This window comes from Harpia harpyja, chromosome 10 (assembly GCF_026419915.1).
Source record: "Harpia harpyja isolate bHarHar1 chromosome 10, bHarHar1 primary haplotype, whole genome shotgun sequence".
NCBI classification, from domain to species: domain Eukaryota; kingdom Metazoa; phylum Chordata; class Aves; order Accipitriformes; family Accipitridae; genus Harpia; species Harpia harpyja.
In genome coordinates this window covers 22897710-22915138 of record NC_068949.1, presented here as the reverse complement: position 1 = coordinate 22915138, position 17429 = coordinate 22897710, and the positions used below count along the sequence as shown (strand labels likewise).

The window sequence follows — 17429 nt, the reverse complement described above, 5'->3', positions numbered from 1 at the left end:
GAAACGCTGATTGCTGATGTAAAAATTATTGGTAAGTATTTGACATTTAAGCTTCATGGTAGTCCTGCTGGTGGGTTAGTATGTATTTAATAGGTGTACAAATGAAATGACAACTTCTTCTGAGAATCTAGTACCTTTGTGAAGTCTGTAGAGCATCATTTAGTAATTGTCTTGAGCTGTTTACAGTTCCTGCTGCATATTGCATGTAATTCCATTTCCTACCTCATATTTAGGTCAGTAAATGCTGAGATGGGAGAAAAAGGGAAATGTGGCTGTAAATTTGTTTACCAGAGCCCCAGGTGAAAATATTTGTGACTTACAGCTGCATGTAACTTTCATGCATGGCTTGAAGAGAAGGTGATCTGACACAGAGAAGTTAGTTGTATTTGACCCAAAATGCCTTTGGAAGTTTTCATTGACTAATTGATTGCATTTAAAGCAGTAGTGCGTGGGGTCAGCTAAGCTGCTTATCCTTCTCAAGGACAGGGAGTTAGTTTTCCCTGGCTAGTTATGAGCAGCAAGTGTTTCAAGACTTCTGCAGACATTTTTAGAAGGTGGTTGACTTTGCTTCAGTCTTGTGATGTTGGAGAGATCTTGGGGGATAGTATGCATTTGCCTAAGTGAATTCATGCAGTTGACCATAGTTAATCAGTGCTTCACAGTGTTCCAGTGCTGCTTTTGTTATTATTTTTGTGCACTGAAAATGATAGATGTGCTTGTAATTCATTTCTCCTCTGTAAACATTCTGTAGCTCTCTGCTTGCTTCCTATCTTCCTTGGTACCCAGTTTTGTTTCCCCCCCTTTTGTTTTCTCTATAGGTGATGTGAGGGAAATGGAAGAGAATTTATTTCTTGTTAGAGGAGGAACTTTCTCCAACTGTAGGATACTAAGAAATGATCAGACGGATACCTTATTTTGAGCGAGATGAAATGTAATTGCTGCGGGGTGAGAGCTTGAGGAGGGCTAGGCACTGCTGGCTTTGGAAGCCTGTGTCCTGCAGCAGCGGTTCAGGCTGGTTGGGGACTGCTGTGCTGCACCTTTGAACTGTGGTTGGAGAACCTAGAATTGAAGGACATTGCTAAGTGGGCTCTGTAACCTCCCATAAAGCCATAGACCTGGGGTTAGATTTGGGAAGATTTTCACAAAACCAAAGGAGATAAAGAGAGGAGTCGGGTAAGATTTTTTCAAAAGCATTTCAATATCTAACTTCTTTTGACTCCTGTTTATGAAACAGATTTTTAAGCTTCTAATGGTTTCCTGTTGGTGGTATTAAGAGGTGGTATCTTCTTTTAGCTCCTGACAGATGTTTAATTAATTTTTTTTTTTACCCTAGAGGTGAGAATGCCTTTATCCTTTTCAGACAATAATTTTCCCATCAGCCCCAACAAAATTGGCCTGATCTCATTCTGATATGCTCAGTAATACAGCTCTTCAGTGTTTGCCAGTGCATTTGTCTGGATGCCAAGTGATACTGCTCTGGGATTTAGACACAGCAAAAAAGCTGGTTGGAGATTAATTTTGCATGTAATACTTAAGGATGGATACTAATGGTAGAGAGCAGCACATTAAATAGTAGAGGTTGCATGGTGTTTTGTATGACTTCCTTTCAGGATCTGAAAACGTATCAATACTACTTGATAGAGATTGATCCTCAGCTGTGATGCAATCTGACTTTTTGATTTGTGTTTGTGTTCTATCATCTACATTCAGAAAAGTATCTGTTGGTCTTTGTAGCTTGTTTTTTCTGTCGTAGGCCAGTGGAGATAATTTTGAATTCCAAGCTTTTAAAATACCTTGCGTGGGGCAGAAGTGGGAATAACTGGTAGTACTGAGCCTTGCTTTCAGGAAATGGGAGCTGTTTGATATCTGTGCTCTGAATGCACAATCCTGGTAATGCAGTATGCTTTCTGCATGGGGTGAGAGAGCGAGGAGTGCAGGGGAAATGACTTGCCTGAAGCTGATCTGCTTCATCAGCTGTAGAGTTATTCTGAATGCAAGCTGCCCAATTTGTCATGAAACCTTGGCCAGTACTGGCATGAATTTGTGTTTTGTAGCACTGCCTGTCTTGCTTTACAAGAATCTGCTGTTCATTTTAGGATTTCTAACAGCTGTCGGTTGCTTGCCCAGGCTGCTCTTTTTTTGAAATGAATTCTTTTTTTAGGGAGGGAAATGGAAGGGTGTTTGGATTGAGAATTTTCTTGTCTGAATTTCCAGAAGAGGTTGTCAAGTTGTGAATGCTGCATTGCCTGCCTAATGCTGGTATTACAGTTTTGGGATCTCAATCATGTTAGAGTGGGTGAGAGTTGAGAAAAGAGCTTACCGACATTTTGCTCTTGAGATGAAGAGCTTATGAAGAGGCAAATAGATCTCATTTGGCATAAGGCATCAATATAACATCGAATACTCCAGTTTTGTCAGCACAGCCCTGTGCAGAAGATTTTCACAGTTACTGCACAGGAAAAGCAATAGAGTTAAATGGAAAATACACCTTTCTAATCTGGATTTGACTTGTGTTTGGAGAGGTTCTGACATTTGCTCTGAGCAGATGTTTTCTGTAAGTATGTTGTACGCATCTGCAACAAAATCTTATGTGAACCATGAGGCAGAAGTTAGGTGACTAGGATCTTAGGAGTTCAAGTTTAGTGATGGAGCAATGTGCTGGTGTTTCTGTCCTGAAGTCATGAAACCAAATCATGGGTTTTGGTTTCATCTTTATTTCCTTCCCTTTGCCCATGAAACATCTTTTTGGTTACCAGATATAACTTGTAGCTTTCCACCTTTGCCTTGTCCTCAGGTTCTGAAGACATGATTCAAGTGTTTTTTTTTTTCTAGAGATCTGGTTTCTAATATAGTGATAGTGTTGTAGCTATGATGCTGTAAGGATGTAAGGAAGACAAGTTTGTAAGGAAAGAAGGGAAATCTGTTCTTCAGCCAGCTGACCTTTGGAGTGCAGAAACAGGTTTCAGATGTGCAGCTTTTCTTCTGTCTACTAATTGCAAGATGACCTTTGAGGGATGATTACACAGCAGGTTATCTGCTTGGCAATTAAGGTTTACTTGGGCATATTGAAACTCTTTAGTCACGTTTACCAGTGGTGAAAGGAGGAATAACACAACAGAGGTGGTTATTTTTCTTATTAACATCTCATACTGCTCTGAAGAGAGGATTCCTTCAAATGTTTTGCTTCCAAAAGTGTTCTGCTGACACAGGAAACCACAGATGAAGTTGGGAGGGGTAGAAGCAAGCAGCTGCTCCAAGAAGGTGTATTGAGAAGTTTGCCTCCATCTTCATGTACATTGTAGCCTCTTGCCGTGAGGAGCTGTTTCTTGTGTCATTTTCTAAAAAGTCCTGTAGCAGAAAGCATTGACCTTTTTCTTCTGGCATACCTCTGCTCAGCAGTACTAAGCTCCCCAGCTTTCCCCTGGTAATGCCAGTACTATGTTATTTGGTTAAATTGTATTTTCTCCCTATTGATTAAGTTCTGATGAGAGTAACAGTATCCTCCGGTGGCTGTTGTTGCAGTAGGATTATGGCAGTCACTGCTATTTTGTGGCATGAAGGAACATTTCTGAATCATTTTGTGAAAGTTTCCAAACAAACTTGTGTTGGGATTGTCTGACACAAGGTGACCTGAGTAGTTGGTCTGGCAGTCAGAGGATGTTGAACTCGCTCCCCATGTGTCTCAGGTTCTCATCCGGTGTGGCACAGGGCTGGGAGGTCTGATTCTCAGCGGAGAAGTCTCATTTGGAGAGATTGCGGGAAGAAAAAAGGAACCATTTCCCCACAAATCTCTAGAAATTCAGGGAAAGTAAGTGCTGCATGTATTAGTGTGCACTATTCAGGCTAACATAAGAACCCGTACTTTTCATCAGTGTCTGCTTGCTTGTTTCAACGTTGTTTTTGCTTTAAAAGGAGGGGCAGTGGGAACTAGAGCATCTCAAAGAAAGCCTTTCTGAAGTTAGATCATGACCACTTTATACAGCAGTAGAAGGTTTTGCTACTGGTAGAAGGTTTTTGCTAACAGGAAGAAATGATTACTGCAAGGAAAGTTGAGACACGGCTGTGGGATTTTTGGCATACTCTAACTGAATTAAACTCTTAGCGGGTTAGGACTCTTGGACCTTACACACATATCATGCATCTTCTAGGTTTTAGTTCTCTGACCAGTTATTGCTTAGCATTATAAAGCCTCACCAACTTTCTTTTTGTAGGGCTTTTTTATGCCTCATGAAATTTTATGGAAGTGTCACCAGGAGTTGGCATAATACTCAAACGCTTTATGCTTTAAATGATGTAACTTTAAAAATAATAACATAAAGATAAAATACTTTTTAACTCAGTCTAATAATGAAACAGCAGAAGTTGAGCTGAGTATGTGGGATCCCTCCTCTGTTAGGTGCTCAGATTCTTTAACAAAAATTGTTTTGGGATGCAGTCTCTATGCTTGATGTTAGCACAATAGTGATGCCATTTCTCCACAGGTGAGCAAAGTTAAGTCAGCTGGGTTTTAGTTGGGTTTTTTTAGCTCTGTACACATGCAGAGAGTGAGTGTAGAAAACCATTGTGAAATGGTTTTGTCAGAAATGTGTTTTTTAATAATTCAGATGACCAGAAGGGGAACTGCAAGCCTTAACAGGTTTAAAACTAATAACACTTGAAAAAAAAACCCCACTCATCTGCTCCAAATCCACAATGTGATTTAGTATTGTATTCTGCAAATCTACAAGGCTTGCGTGCAAATAAAAAATGGGTATTATTTTTTTGATATTTTGATGTATTTTAAGGTCTGCCTTATAGAAGAAACTAATTCTTACTTCCTAAAATGTCTTAATCTTGGAGGCAGAAGTCATGATCTCAGGATATGTTTATGCAGTCAGCCAAATAATATACTTCTCTCATTTTGAAGGGATATGTAAATACAGCAACAAAAAGACAGTTTGAGCCATTAAATATTTTGACTTAGGTGTATGAGCTGTTTGTGACGTAGTGTTAAGCAATTTTCAGAAATCAAATTGACCTGAAATTTGACTCTGTGCTATGGCTTTTGCTGTAGGTGGCAGAGACTTTGGGGGTGAATTGGACACCCTCCTGTGATAAAACAACCCTTTTTGCATCGGATTAAAAAAAAAAAAAAGCCATTCTTAAAATGTTATTGTGATGGTTGTAACAGCATTTCTGTAGTAATAGTTACTGCAGTTTGTCAGTTAAGCGTGAGGTTTCCAATTCTGGACTGTAATCTGCCCATCTGGGATTTGTATTTTTAATGGGTTTTGGCTATGAATCTCATCAGTCTTATCCAGTAAACGCTAATGAAAAAGTTCTGTTGCTTATTCATCTTCTCAACTGCTTTGTACATAAAAATGTCATTCTGTGGCTTAGGCCTGATGTAGGTCTCCCCCCAATCCTTCTTTTCTCTTTCAACATGGTCTTCTGTATCTCTGCATTTGCTACCCTGTGACTTTATTCCTGGTGTAATTTCGCTGCTGCAAAATGGGATCCAGATAGAGTTGTATAACTCTAGTTGAGGAAATAAGAGGTATAAGAAAGTCTTGTAAACACAGATCCCATTAGGGTTTTAATACTGTTAGTAAGCTTACGGGCGTAGTAGCAGTGGAGGAGGAGGAAGACGACGACAGCAAATAGGAGAAGCAGACCTGTTCCTAAATTTAAACCAAACATACTTAGTTGATAACTTTCCTTCCTGAGAGTTCTGCACTATTTACAGGCAGTAAAAAGGGTAATGTGCAAATTTAACAGCTGAATTACATGGACAGAAAAATATAACCAAGTAACCGTGATAGTTCGTTTTTCTTTTGCTTTATCCTGTGAGCAAATCAATGTCCTAGTGATTCAAACTGAATCTTTATTTGTTCTCTGGAGCATTTTGCTAGTTTGTTGATCACTTAGTTCTCTCTAGGGCTATGTTTTCAGTTATATAAAAAAAAGTGTGTATATATATATGTGTGTGTGTTTATATATTCATTCTTGCATAGTGAGAATATCATCCTGCCATACAACCCTAGTGGAGAAAGCCATATTTTTAGAGCTTTTTCTGTGGCTAACTTTGCCTGAAATGCCTGATGATTGCATTACAGTGCCCTGTCCTTGCTGTTTTTCTAGATCAGTTTAGCTGCACTTGCTAGCCTGTTATGAGTTTGGCCATTTTTAAAAATACAAAAACATAGAGAGAGAACAAAACCAAAGGAGCCCTCAAATCAGAATGCTCCCTCCAGTCATCTTTTCTGAGCAAGCTCGATTAACAGTCAATCATCATCAGCGTTTGTAGCATCCTTTTTCCATCATTTGATCCCTATTCTTGTCTTACCTAACCTTCTTAGTCTGTCACAGCATGTGAAAAACTCACGCAGGTGAATTGCACTGAGGGCTACTGTTCTCCATTCGTTCTTGTAGCTGGCTTTGTGGATGGTGAGGTGTTTGGCACAGAACTGGTTCAGAGTGGGTAGTATCTGAGAAACAAATAGCTGAAACTTTATTCTGTCTTGGTACAGCAAGTGTTACAGTGTAAAAGAGTTGCTTATTTTCTTAAGATTGACACTGCTTGAATAGCTGAGGAACCAGGAACATGTATCTTCACATTGATTTCCTTAGTCTGTAAAAGGAAAATAAACTCCTACTTTTTAGCAATACTGTGGTTTGCTTGGTTTTTTTTACAAGGAATGTTGTGGGTTTTTTTTCACTTGGTATAAGATGGCATGGAATTATTAATCTGAAGCAGAGGAATGCTAATTGAAGACAGCTGGGAGTCAGTATTTTAATATTGTACTGTCTTCAGCTTTCAAATGCTTCATCCTGCACGTAATCAAGCTAGACCAGGGCTGGGTGTGGGGGACAGCTCTTTGTGTCCATTCAGCTGTCAGGGTCTGACATTGCAGGGTCTTGGTTCAGTCTTGGGGTCCTCACTCCTTGGCTTGCTAGTTTGGTTCCTTCTCTTGTGCTGTATTTGCGGCAAGAAAGTTCAGTCTTGGTGCCTGTTCAGTACTTGGCATGTCTGCTGGCCTGCCATAAGAGCACCCATTAGTTCCAATTGTGCTGAAGCAATCTGTGCTCTATGTGTGTATCTATGTGTCCACTATGAACACCACTGAGACCAGCTACATGATTTGGAAAGATCATCTACAACCCAGAGAGTGACGATTTTTTGAAGGGAAATGAGTTCCTAATTGTAAGAATCAGAATATAGGCCTGAAAGAGGGCATCTTAAGTGAGATTTTTCTTTATTATCTAGTGCTCTTTATTAGATAGTCTACTCTTGGCATATGTCTAGCTAATCTTTCTTTTACTACATGGTATAGCTTCATAGCTGTGCCAGCAGCTCACCTGTGAGCCTTTACAGCTGAAGCTTCTCATGCTGTTCAATTTAGTTTGAACTCTTTTATCCCAAATCCTCTCTTCCCTAACTTTGGCCCATTTTGGCATGCATGTTTAAAGGTGTATACTTCTTCTGTTGTTTTAAGTGCTTGTATGTTGTCCCTCTCTCTTCTCTACATTTAAAATTATGTTAGCTATTTCAGTTGGTTTTTTTAATGTTAAGTATTTAGTTTCCTTCTGGAGCTTGATGGTTGTGGTTCAGTACATCATATGTTCCAAGTAAAGTCTTCGTATGTTCCAAGTCTTACAGGCACAGACTAGGGTAGCTGCAGTATCTCTTCTACTCAAGTGGAGAACTTTTCCTTTACCTCTTTGAAAACATAGCTATCCTGCTTGTGACTGCATCATGAAGCTTACATTTAATTGTGCTTAGTCTGATTTACTCCCAAGATTGTAATCCCAAGACTATTCAAGGATGCTCTTAATATTCCACCATTTCTATGTATTATGTACTGGTGCCTTGTAAGTGTGCTGTATTTTTTAATAATATTGCCTGAAGTTTGGGAAATTGTATGGGACAGGTATTAACTACCCATCTCACAAGTCTGTGCTTGAAAGCCACAAACCAGCAAGTGGACAGAAACATACCCTTACTGCTTATGAAGGCTAGAAGTATATTAGTTCAACACTTCTGAAGATACTCGCTTTCTGATAACTTTGTAGGCCTGGGACCTACCTGGGCAAAATGTTAATGTGACAGCAAACTGACTGGTGGTGGTGTGTCTGTGACCCATTGAATCAGTTCTGCTCTTAATTTAATGCCTCTTTGAAAAGAAAAATAAAGTTAATGAGCCTTGTGGACGGAGCTTCAGATGAGAAATGCTCTTGAAGGAAGAGAAGACATCGTATTTTCAGACTTTTGCAACATGCTTCTGTTACATACCATGTGACATCCTCAGTTCAGAGGTGAATTTTGTTTATTTTTAAAAATACATATGTTGCTTTTTATAGGATATTGATTATGTGGTAAAATGGAAGAAGAACAAGTAAAGAAGTCTAAGTAATGGCCTAAATACCTTGGATCTTATTTATTTGAAATGAAGAGTAAATTTTTAATTAAAAAGCTCATGTTTCATTTTGCAATGTTCACCTTGGGAAACTGTTTTTTTAAGTACATTCAGGCATTCATCTTCGAGTGTTACAGAGTTCAAGACAAAGGTGAAGTTTTCTGATGTTTCTTGCAGAGTTTGAGACCCGAAGGAGTATATTTCTCTGGCACGTACTTCTTAAAGACATCAACTCTGAGAATAAATTTCTAGAAAGGAAAAAAGAACAAGAGAATAAAGTAAAACCCACAGCAGAATTTTAGAAGGAAATGTACAAAAAATAGAAAACAGTAAGAAACCAAGTATTTTTGAAGAGTTTTGATTTAGGTATGTTACGGTTAAATGCAATGCTTGCTCTGCTTGCCCATAGTTGAGAGTTCTCAGCACTTTTTGGTTTTAAGTGGTATCAGAGGGAGAATATATCAGTGACTTAAATCAAGGGGCAGTTTACTGATAGGCACTTAAGTAAAACAAACAGATATGCTTGAAGTGCATTCTACAGTAACAGATTTATCTTTCTGCATGGCAAATCTTGTAAAAAGCAACGTAATATTTACCATTTTTCAAATGAGGTTTGTAAAACAGGTTTTATAGCACTCCCCACATACCTCCACTGGTCAAGATTGCACTCTGCTTATTTCCTGTTAGTTTTACTGTTCTTCTCACTTTAGCTTTTGATATCAGAAGTGCTTCACTTAATTTTCTTCCTTGTTCTGTGTATAGTTGCATTACTTTGGTCTGCTCTGTTACATTTTGGACTGAAGCCAGTGGGAAAGGTGAGGGGAAATGTGAGATGGGGACGAGGGAAAACTATAAAATCAAAGCTGTAGACTCATCTCTAAAAAGATAATGCAACGTAACATGCCATTTTTCTTAAGGTATATATAGCAAAAGCAATGTGTCCTGTCTTTGCTCTGTGTCTTATCTCTTGCTGTGAGATTTGTTCACTTGCATTTGTATTTATTCACTTGTACATATAGTTTATTTTTGGAGATGTGTGTCAAATGAAAGTAACCCAGTGGAAATAATTTAATTAGATAACAAATACATTCAATGCTTGGCCTAGTTGGTTTTTCTTTCAGTTCCATTTAATAACTCTTTGGTATTCTCGTGGCCCCTATTTTGCTGCTTATTCAAGCAGTTTCTTCTCTATTTGTCTATCATGGAAACTCAATTATTGTACTGAAGGAATAATAGCTCAGTTTGAACATGATCTGTTTTTATGAATAATTGTTGGCTGCAACTTGTTACAGACTACCCTATGTTAGGAAAGGCTAAGCAATGTAGCTACACGTGCATCCCTATGTCAGTAAGCCCTGCTGGCACAGAAGTTGTTTCCACTGGTGAAAATGCATGTTTGCGTGCATAGCTTGTGTTGGCTGTTTTGGGGTTAGGGGTTTTGTTGTTGTTGTTTCAGCAGAAATAATTATGTCTATACTAAAGTTTTAGCTGTTATAAAATGGCTATAAAAATCACACCTGTAATTCACATAAAACAGTAGCAAGAAGGGTGGGATAGTCCTCACCAAAGCTGCATGTTCCATGTGGCAGTAAATAGGTGAGATGTGATTTATTCAGAATGGTTTACATATGCTTGATCCTGCTTCTTAGGTAGGAGGTGTAGATTAGACAGCCTCTCAAAATCCCTTCCTGACCTGGGTTTTGCTAGTCATTTAACCTGTAAGTGAGAATTGTTTGAGGTTGCTTATGCTTCGCCTGTGACTTTATTCTTCCAAGACTTGAAATGTTTCCTTTGTTCTGCTTGGGTCATCATGTCTGCTTCCCAAGAGGGAAGCAGTGATTCTTGCTAGTTTTGCTCCACAATTTAAAATTATCTTCTCCCTTGGATAGATGTATCTTGCAGATTTGTCAATTTTGTATTACAACTTTGATTTCACTACTGTATCATTTTTTATATTAAATTTGCAATCTTCCTTGCTGTCCTTATTGCTTTCTGAGCAGAAGCTGTGATTCTTTCTCCTTTTCTTTGTTAGCAGACTTTTCCTTTTTTTTTCCTTCCTCAATATATTTATTATAGAGCCTGAGAGTACCTTTTGTCTGTTTTATTGATAATACCTTTTGATACAAGTAGGTATGAATCCACCAATCCTGGGTTTGTGTATCTAGAAATAAACTTTTTGAATGAATCTCTGCTTAGGACTCAAAGGAGAGTATTTGGGGTCTAATTTAAGCACCTAACTCAGACTATCCAGCCGACTTTACAGGAGCCCTAATGGGAAAAGGCCCTCTGATGCTCTGAGTCACATTCTTGATAAGAGTCTGACCTTGGCTACACGGGGGTCCACCCCCTTGAAACTTAGGGCAGTTTTTCTTAATTTTATTATTTACATTGTGTGCCAAGTTAGCTACTGTGAATTCACCCACCCTTAAAGCATCATTGAAAATTATTTTCTACTTTTCAGTTTTCTACTACTTCTTCTCTATATCTCTTTTTCCTTATACAAAATTCAACATTCTAGAAAGATGCATGGTCTTATAGATAAGATTATTGCTTTTTAGATTATTTCTTCCCCACCAGGTTTTACTGCTTTCACCTTATTCTGAAAATGTCGAAGCTGTGTGCTGTGAATGTTTGACTGTGGGTTATGATATACCAGATAATTGGCCACCTGTCTTCTGCTGATTACTACTAACAGAATACAGCTGATGAATCAGTTAATGAGTTCAATGCAAAGTCAGCCTGTTACCTTAGTTTGCTGTGTAAAACTGTTAAAATCAAGCTGGCTGACTTGTACTGGACTTGTACTGGAGCAGATGAGGAGGGCTCATGTTGTCTTCCCACTTGGAAGAAATGCTTTCTCAGGAGAGGTAATTTCAGTAACACTTGTCAAAGTATTTTTCTTGAGCTAGTGTAGTTTAGCTTGGAAGGGAACAGCCACACTATGTAATGGAGAGATTTGAGGGTATTTGCAATGATCGTACTGCTGCTCCTAGTACCAGTACTGCTCTACTAGTACCACTGAGACTAGTAACTGATAGTATGTGTGTCGTAGTCCATTGCAACAGTAAAGTAAAATATTTTTAAGAGTAAGGTGTACTGATAGAATAATAAGCAGAATGTATTTGCCTTTGCTGCTTTTTTGTCAACTCAGTCTGTCTTTATCATTTCTAATCTGACCTTCGTACCCAGCACCAAATCCTTGTAAAAAGGAATATCATCCAGGCTGCAGGCTTACAGCTCTTTGAAGAATGTGCAGGTGTTTCACCTGGTACTGAAGTCTTTTTTGAGTCTTGTACCTTGCAGAGGTTGTTTAGGTGTTATCTCTTTTCTAGTACTGTATAATGAAAGACTTGGATAAAGTGCCTCTATACAAAAAGTGCAGTTAAAACCACAAGGAATACCTCTCCTTTCATTGCTCAGTGTAATTTCAAGTATTAAAGTGCCTCAGTTTAGACCTTTGGTGGTATCTACTACTATTGGAGTAGCAGCAATGATATTTAATTTGACTATGTTGCACTAATTAAAAACAGTAATTTTTTTTTTTTAGTGACTAATAAAAAAATAGTAATTTTTTTTAGTGACTTAATGAAAGCTTTACACCTGTTCCGGTTGTCAAAAGTGGAAATGAGATGACTTTTCTGCCAAAATCTTGTTTATCTGCTAGCTGTAGAGAAAGGGACACTCCATTTTTCCATCACTGTTCATTTTACAATCTGCTGCTCTCACATTTGTGGATGGGATTATAGCACTGTAAAACAGAGGCTCTGTCTATAACACAGAGTAAAAGTTACTGGTGATGGAGATACAATCCTGACAGTAAAAGACTAACTCTGTCTGGGAGAAAGGAATGCTGCCTAATGAATCTAATTTCACTGCAATCAAAAAATCATAAATGTGGATGTTTGAAAACTGTATTTTCTTTCCATATTTATGTAATCCTTCCATTTGACAGGTCTGCTCAGTACTGGGGGAGATGTTGGCTGCTTTGCTGCATGCATGCACTTTCAAAGCCCTCTCCTTTCCTATCTGTTTCCCAGCTGTTCCGACTGGAGGGCGTCTCTAGGCAAAGGGTGAGAAAGTGCTTACTGACATCAGGGCTTAAGTTTTCCTTTGATATGTTGCCTGGAGGCCGGTGGGGAGGGAAAGCTGAGGGTCAGATTGACTTACATTCTGGCTTCCAGTGGTGTTTTAGAAGCTGGTTAGGGAGGTGAGGAGACATAACATCAAATATCTGAAAGTGACTTAATTAGGCTCTTGGCAACAGGGTTTGGAAGATGGGGGAACCAAGACTGCTGTAGTGATGGATCAGGAAGTGATCTCAGTAAAGCCGTGAGGTGCTTGCAGATAAGACAAGTCTGGCATTTTGTATAGAGTGTAATCTAGCTTAAAGTGAAGCAGAAACATAAGGCTCCCATAGCCTGATGATAAGAAATCTTCATCTGCACTTAAAAACATAAAAAGTGGCGTTAGTTTGGTAGAAAGGTGGTGGTTAAATGTGTTTGTATAAAGCTCTTGGTGCCTTCAGTTAAGATCCTCATGGGCTTAGTGTAGTCAGCACTGTACAAACATGGGAATTCCCAGTTGCTTCTGTAAAGAACTTGAAAAATACAGATATTGTACAAAAGGTGGTAGTGAGGGGAATAAAACAATAAATACTAATTGAAATTAAAATCTTGTGAATAGCTGAATACTGAATGTTACCAAAAAGGTCAATACTAAGGTTCCTGGATAACCTTTCCGTTGCTGTCTTGTGCATATACACTGTAACAGTTATTCTCTGTGTAACTACCTGGCATTCACGGGATGTTGCTGCCCTATTCTAACAGAAATGTGTGAAAAATGTTTGGTTACCTTAAGTCTTGCTAAATGGCTTCAGTTTTGTCTGGAGACAAAGTTCGAGCCACTGATGTCTGCTAGGCTAATGTAGCTCCCCTGACAAAGGACTGGTTTTTTAGGAAAGTGTACCCATACCCTAGGGGGCTGAAAACAAGTAGTAAGGTTGGCAGGCAGTTCTTCAGAAAATTTCTGTGCTGCCTTTTACTGTCTATCAAAATTGGTCCTTGAACTTGGTGAGATAAGGGAGGAAGTGGAAGAGCTCCCTGCTTTGACCTCTTTAGCCTCTCGTGAGTTTTGTTCTCTGAATGGCTAATTGCATTTTATGTCTTGTCTTGCTAGATGGGCTGGTGATCCCATTGGTGGAACTGTCTGCAAAACAGGTTGCATTTCACATTCCATTCGAGGTGGTGGAGAAAGTTTATCCTCCAGTGCCTGAGCAACTGCAGCTTCGAATCGCCTTCTGGAGTTTCCCAGAAAATGAGGAAGATATCAGGTAATTAATACTATTTCTGTTTCATTGATGCTTAAGGAAAAGTTCTGTTCATTAGTGGAGAATTGTTGTCCATTTGATGTCCTGTATGTTTGCTGCTTCTGCTATTCTCACGTGCATTTTGTGATATGTGGATGGATTACTGTGGGATATGCTATGATACGGGGTTTTATTTTGGGGTGAGCTGTGCTGCATATGTCCCAGGAAAAGCATGTACACGTGCAGGTTTTGTGCGTAAATGATAGCAGAATAAATGCATCCTTTAATTTCCGTGACAGTGACTAGTTTGTAGAGTTTTGTCCTTATGTTAGTCTTATACAGTATTCTTTCCAGTTTGAATCTCTTGCTTGAGTCAGAGCTTTAACTGGGCTCAGAAATTGCTAGGGAGTTCTAGTTCAGTATGATGTGCAAGCCTTTTGTTGGTGTTAAGTAGGAGAATCAGAATTTGCTGAGTACATCAGTGATTAGAGCGGATACAGTCAGAGATGACTATATTGCTTATGTTTCCACATAAATTATGTAATTATATAGTCAAAACCTGTGCTTTTAGATCTTTTACCAAAGTATATTTGCTGAAGCTTTTATACTATAGCAGGCCTACCCATGTAACTATGCATTCAGAATTTTGTTGCAAAGTAGTGATATTACACTCTTTTAGATAGAATCATCCTGAAAGTTCTTAGATGCATTTGTCTAATGTTCTGGTATCAGATGGGGGAGGTAATGTCAGAAGTGCTGATGTAATTCATAAGATCACCTGTGGGGGAATAGAGCAAACCAGTTGGTTGTTGTACATGTTCATTATTCTGATGAGCACAGATGTAAAAAAACCTCATGTGAGCATGCACGTAACTCATCTAGAAGTACAAAGAGTTTTTACTGTGGCATGCTAACATTGAACCTTGAATTGATATTAGACTGTATATAAAAGCTTTAATTTTAGGCTATGAATGAATTTGTATTTCAGAGCCTTAGGTTGAAATTCCTAGAAATGCCAGTGGCTATACACAAACCCAGTTAGGAAGAGACTAACGATTTTTATGGTTGAATTGTAATGGAAAAGTGGCAGAAAAGAGCTGGACTTCATCTTAAAGATGAAGATAGTAAGGATTTTTCAAAAGCCATGTCAACAAAGAATGCAAGAGAATAATACTGTGAAGTTTCTCAAAACCAGACTGATCTTGACATGTTATGTGCATCTCTTGCAGATTGTATTCATGTTTGGCGAATGGCAGTGCAGATGAGTTCCAGCGAGGGGAGCAGCTGTTCCGGGTGAGGGCTGTCAAAGACCCTCTCCAGATAGGTAAGAACATTGCAGCTGCACATCTCTAGATATTTCAGATTCCCCAAACCATATCTGCAATGGGACAGCGATGGTATGACCATGTCTCAAGATGAACTTTTCTGGCATCCTAGGCTAAACTCCCTGCCACATGTATTCTTTATAATGTCTTGAGGTAAATACTATGTTTATTTCAGCCTCAATCAGGTTAGCTGTGAAACTGAGTGAAAAGCCAGAAATTTTCTGAAAATTAGATCCTTAATCTGTCTCAAGTGTTTTGGAAAAAACTGTATAGAATGCCTTTGTCTCCATAGTGCTTAAATTCCTCATTGATAAAGAGAACTTGGTTTTCTAGTGGTCTGATCAAATGAATGCCTTGCCTAAAGTGCATGTATGGCAGAGAGGAAGTTTGCAAGGTTTAATTATTCTTGTAGCAAAAGAGTTGTATTAGTAATACAGTTAGTCATGTAGTATTTTGGCAGAAGGAAATCCCTGTTGCTGGACAGTGGGTTTTATTGCTTCTCCTCACTTATCTTGTTCTTTTTATATTTTATGGTTATAGAAACTAATCTTATCTTAAAGAATTGGACTCTGGCTTTTTCATTAAATCCTTTGAAGTAAAGAACAATGTTGAGCAGGCTTTTCCAGTGACAGCTGTTAGACAGGGAGGCATTATGTGAAATAAAGACACTAGTATGTCAAGGTGGGCCATATCAATCCAATGCAGATGTGGTGTTTTTTCTGCAAGTCTAAACTTTAGAATTAGAATATTAACTGGCATGTGGGAACTGAGCCTGGTTGTAATAAGAAAAATGATAAAAAAAAGGTGTATAATGTTAAGGAGGAAAGTTCCTGTATTCTCCTGTGGTGAGGGATAGAGACTTCTATGGGCCTGTTTAGTTGCTAGTACCAGTAATACTTAACTGTCTGTGATCAATGGAATGAATAAATTTAGGTAAAGGACCCTCAAAAAGGGAATAAAAGGGACTCATACTGTAAAAGTTTGGGGAGAACAAAAAGAGGAGGAGATAGTAATTGAGATAGGCAAATTGCAAGAGACTAATGAACTGTTATCTGAATATAGGGTAAAGCATCTAAAAGAATTTTACCTTGTCCATTGTCTACTGTAATAACAGTAGCAGGAATTCTTGGGAATGGAAGTGAAATACTTCCTCATATATAAAGTATATTGAGTTTTCAGTGAGACCAGATAGTAGTTTTGGAACATCAACGAAATTGAGCTAAATAGGATTAAACTGACTTTTGAGTGCATTCATAAGCTCCTGATGTCAGGACTGAAATGCTGTGAGAGGCCTCTAAGGCATCTGCTGAACTTCAGGAAGGCAAATATTTAAGAGAGACAAAATGAGTTAAAGCGCAACTGGCTGAAATTCAGTAATTCCTGGGACTTTTACAATGGAAAAGAGCAGAATATTTAATATACAGTGCTAAGACTGTGGTTGAAACTTTTTTCAGTAATAAATTAAAAAGGTGAGGAGGTGTAAAGCAATGTAAATGAACAAAGGCTGGGAATATTAGTACAAAAACTGTGCTTGGGGGAGGAGGAGAGGAGTAAGGAAAAAGAGGAAGCGGTGAATGATACAGGGGAGGAACTTCTAAGTACACATACAGCAACTGGGCTTCTTGGCAAAGGATTATGTGCGTGCAAGGGAAGGAAGTAACTTTGTTTAAACAGTGATGTTGTTTCCTCCTTAGTAAAGAAACTTCATCTAATGGAGTTTGTTTTGTTTTGTTTTTTTTTTTCCCCATGAGTAGCAGCCCAGAAGCTGGGCAGTACAGGTGGGGTAGATATAATTTCAGTCATTTACTCCAAATGACTTTAAGGTGTGTGGTTGCAGTTTTAAGTTTCATATACTGACAAAGGGGAAAGAAACACAGAGAATGAAGCGGCCCTTGAGAGGGGATTTGATTTGGAGGGGGATTGGGCAGTGCATTGTGATATTGTGATCAATAGGACAAAGCTTGAAATGTGCTTTGTGCTCTCTTTGTCCCATTTCCCTTTGCAGTATAAGATCTTTTTTTTTTTAAACATCAATGAGTAATCTTAGTCATCTTGTCCACATGCAAATCCATATCCATAATTTCTGAACAATAGCACCTCTTCACCACATTCCAAAACCCCACTTTTTTGCAGTGTTCTACTGTGTATACACAAAGAATTGGCTTTTGTAGACCTTCTCCTGCACATTCCCTTTGTAGCAGTCATATACCCGCCTCCTTGTGCTGAAGACATTATTGCTGTTCTCAGATAGGTGTGTTGTAGTTGCTGATCTCAGGGACTTCTTTTCTATCATAGTCTTAATTTCTTTTTAACAAATGAGGAAGGCAGCAGCAGGTTCAGTCTGGATTCTAACTTTGCATCTCCTTGAATAGTGTCTCTAAGTCTCCACTTTTTAGAGATTCT

The 17429-nt window shown here is 38.6% G+C and overlaps 1 protein-coding gene across 7 annotated transcripts in view; it reads left to right on the top strand.

The window, feature by feature from the left end:
- The window catches only part of ZSWIM8 (zinc finger SWIM-type containing 8), a 73816-nt gene that overhangs the window by 11560 nt on the left and 44827 nt on the right, over positions 1-17429 (top strand). For all 7 annotated transcript variants that reach the window (XR_008236952.1, XM_052799532.1, XM_052799531.1 and 4 more), the window contains exons 2-3: positions 13572-13725; positions 14931-15025. Coding sequence is in view for 6 of the 7 variants with exons in the window: in XM_052799532.1 (XP_052655492.1) it covers positions 13572-13725; positions 14931-15025 (249 nt within the window). In the remaining variant the exon portion in view is untranslated. The remainder of the gene's footprint in view (positions 1-13571; positions 13726-14930; positions 15026-17429) is intronic.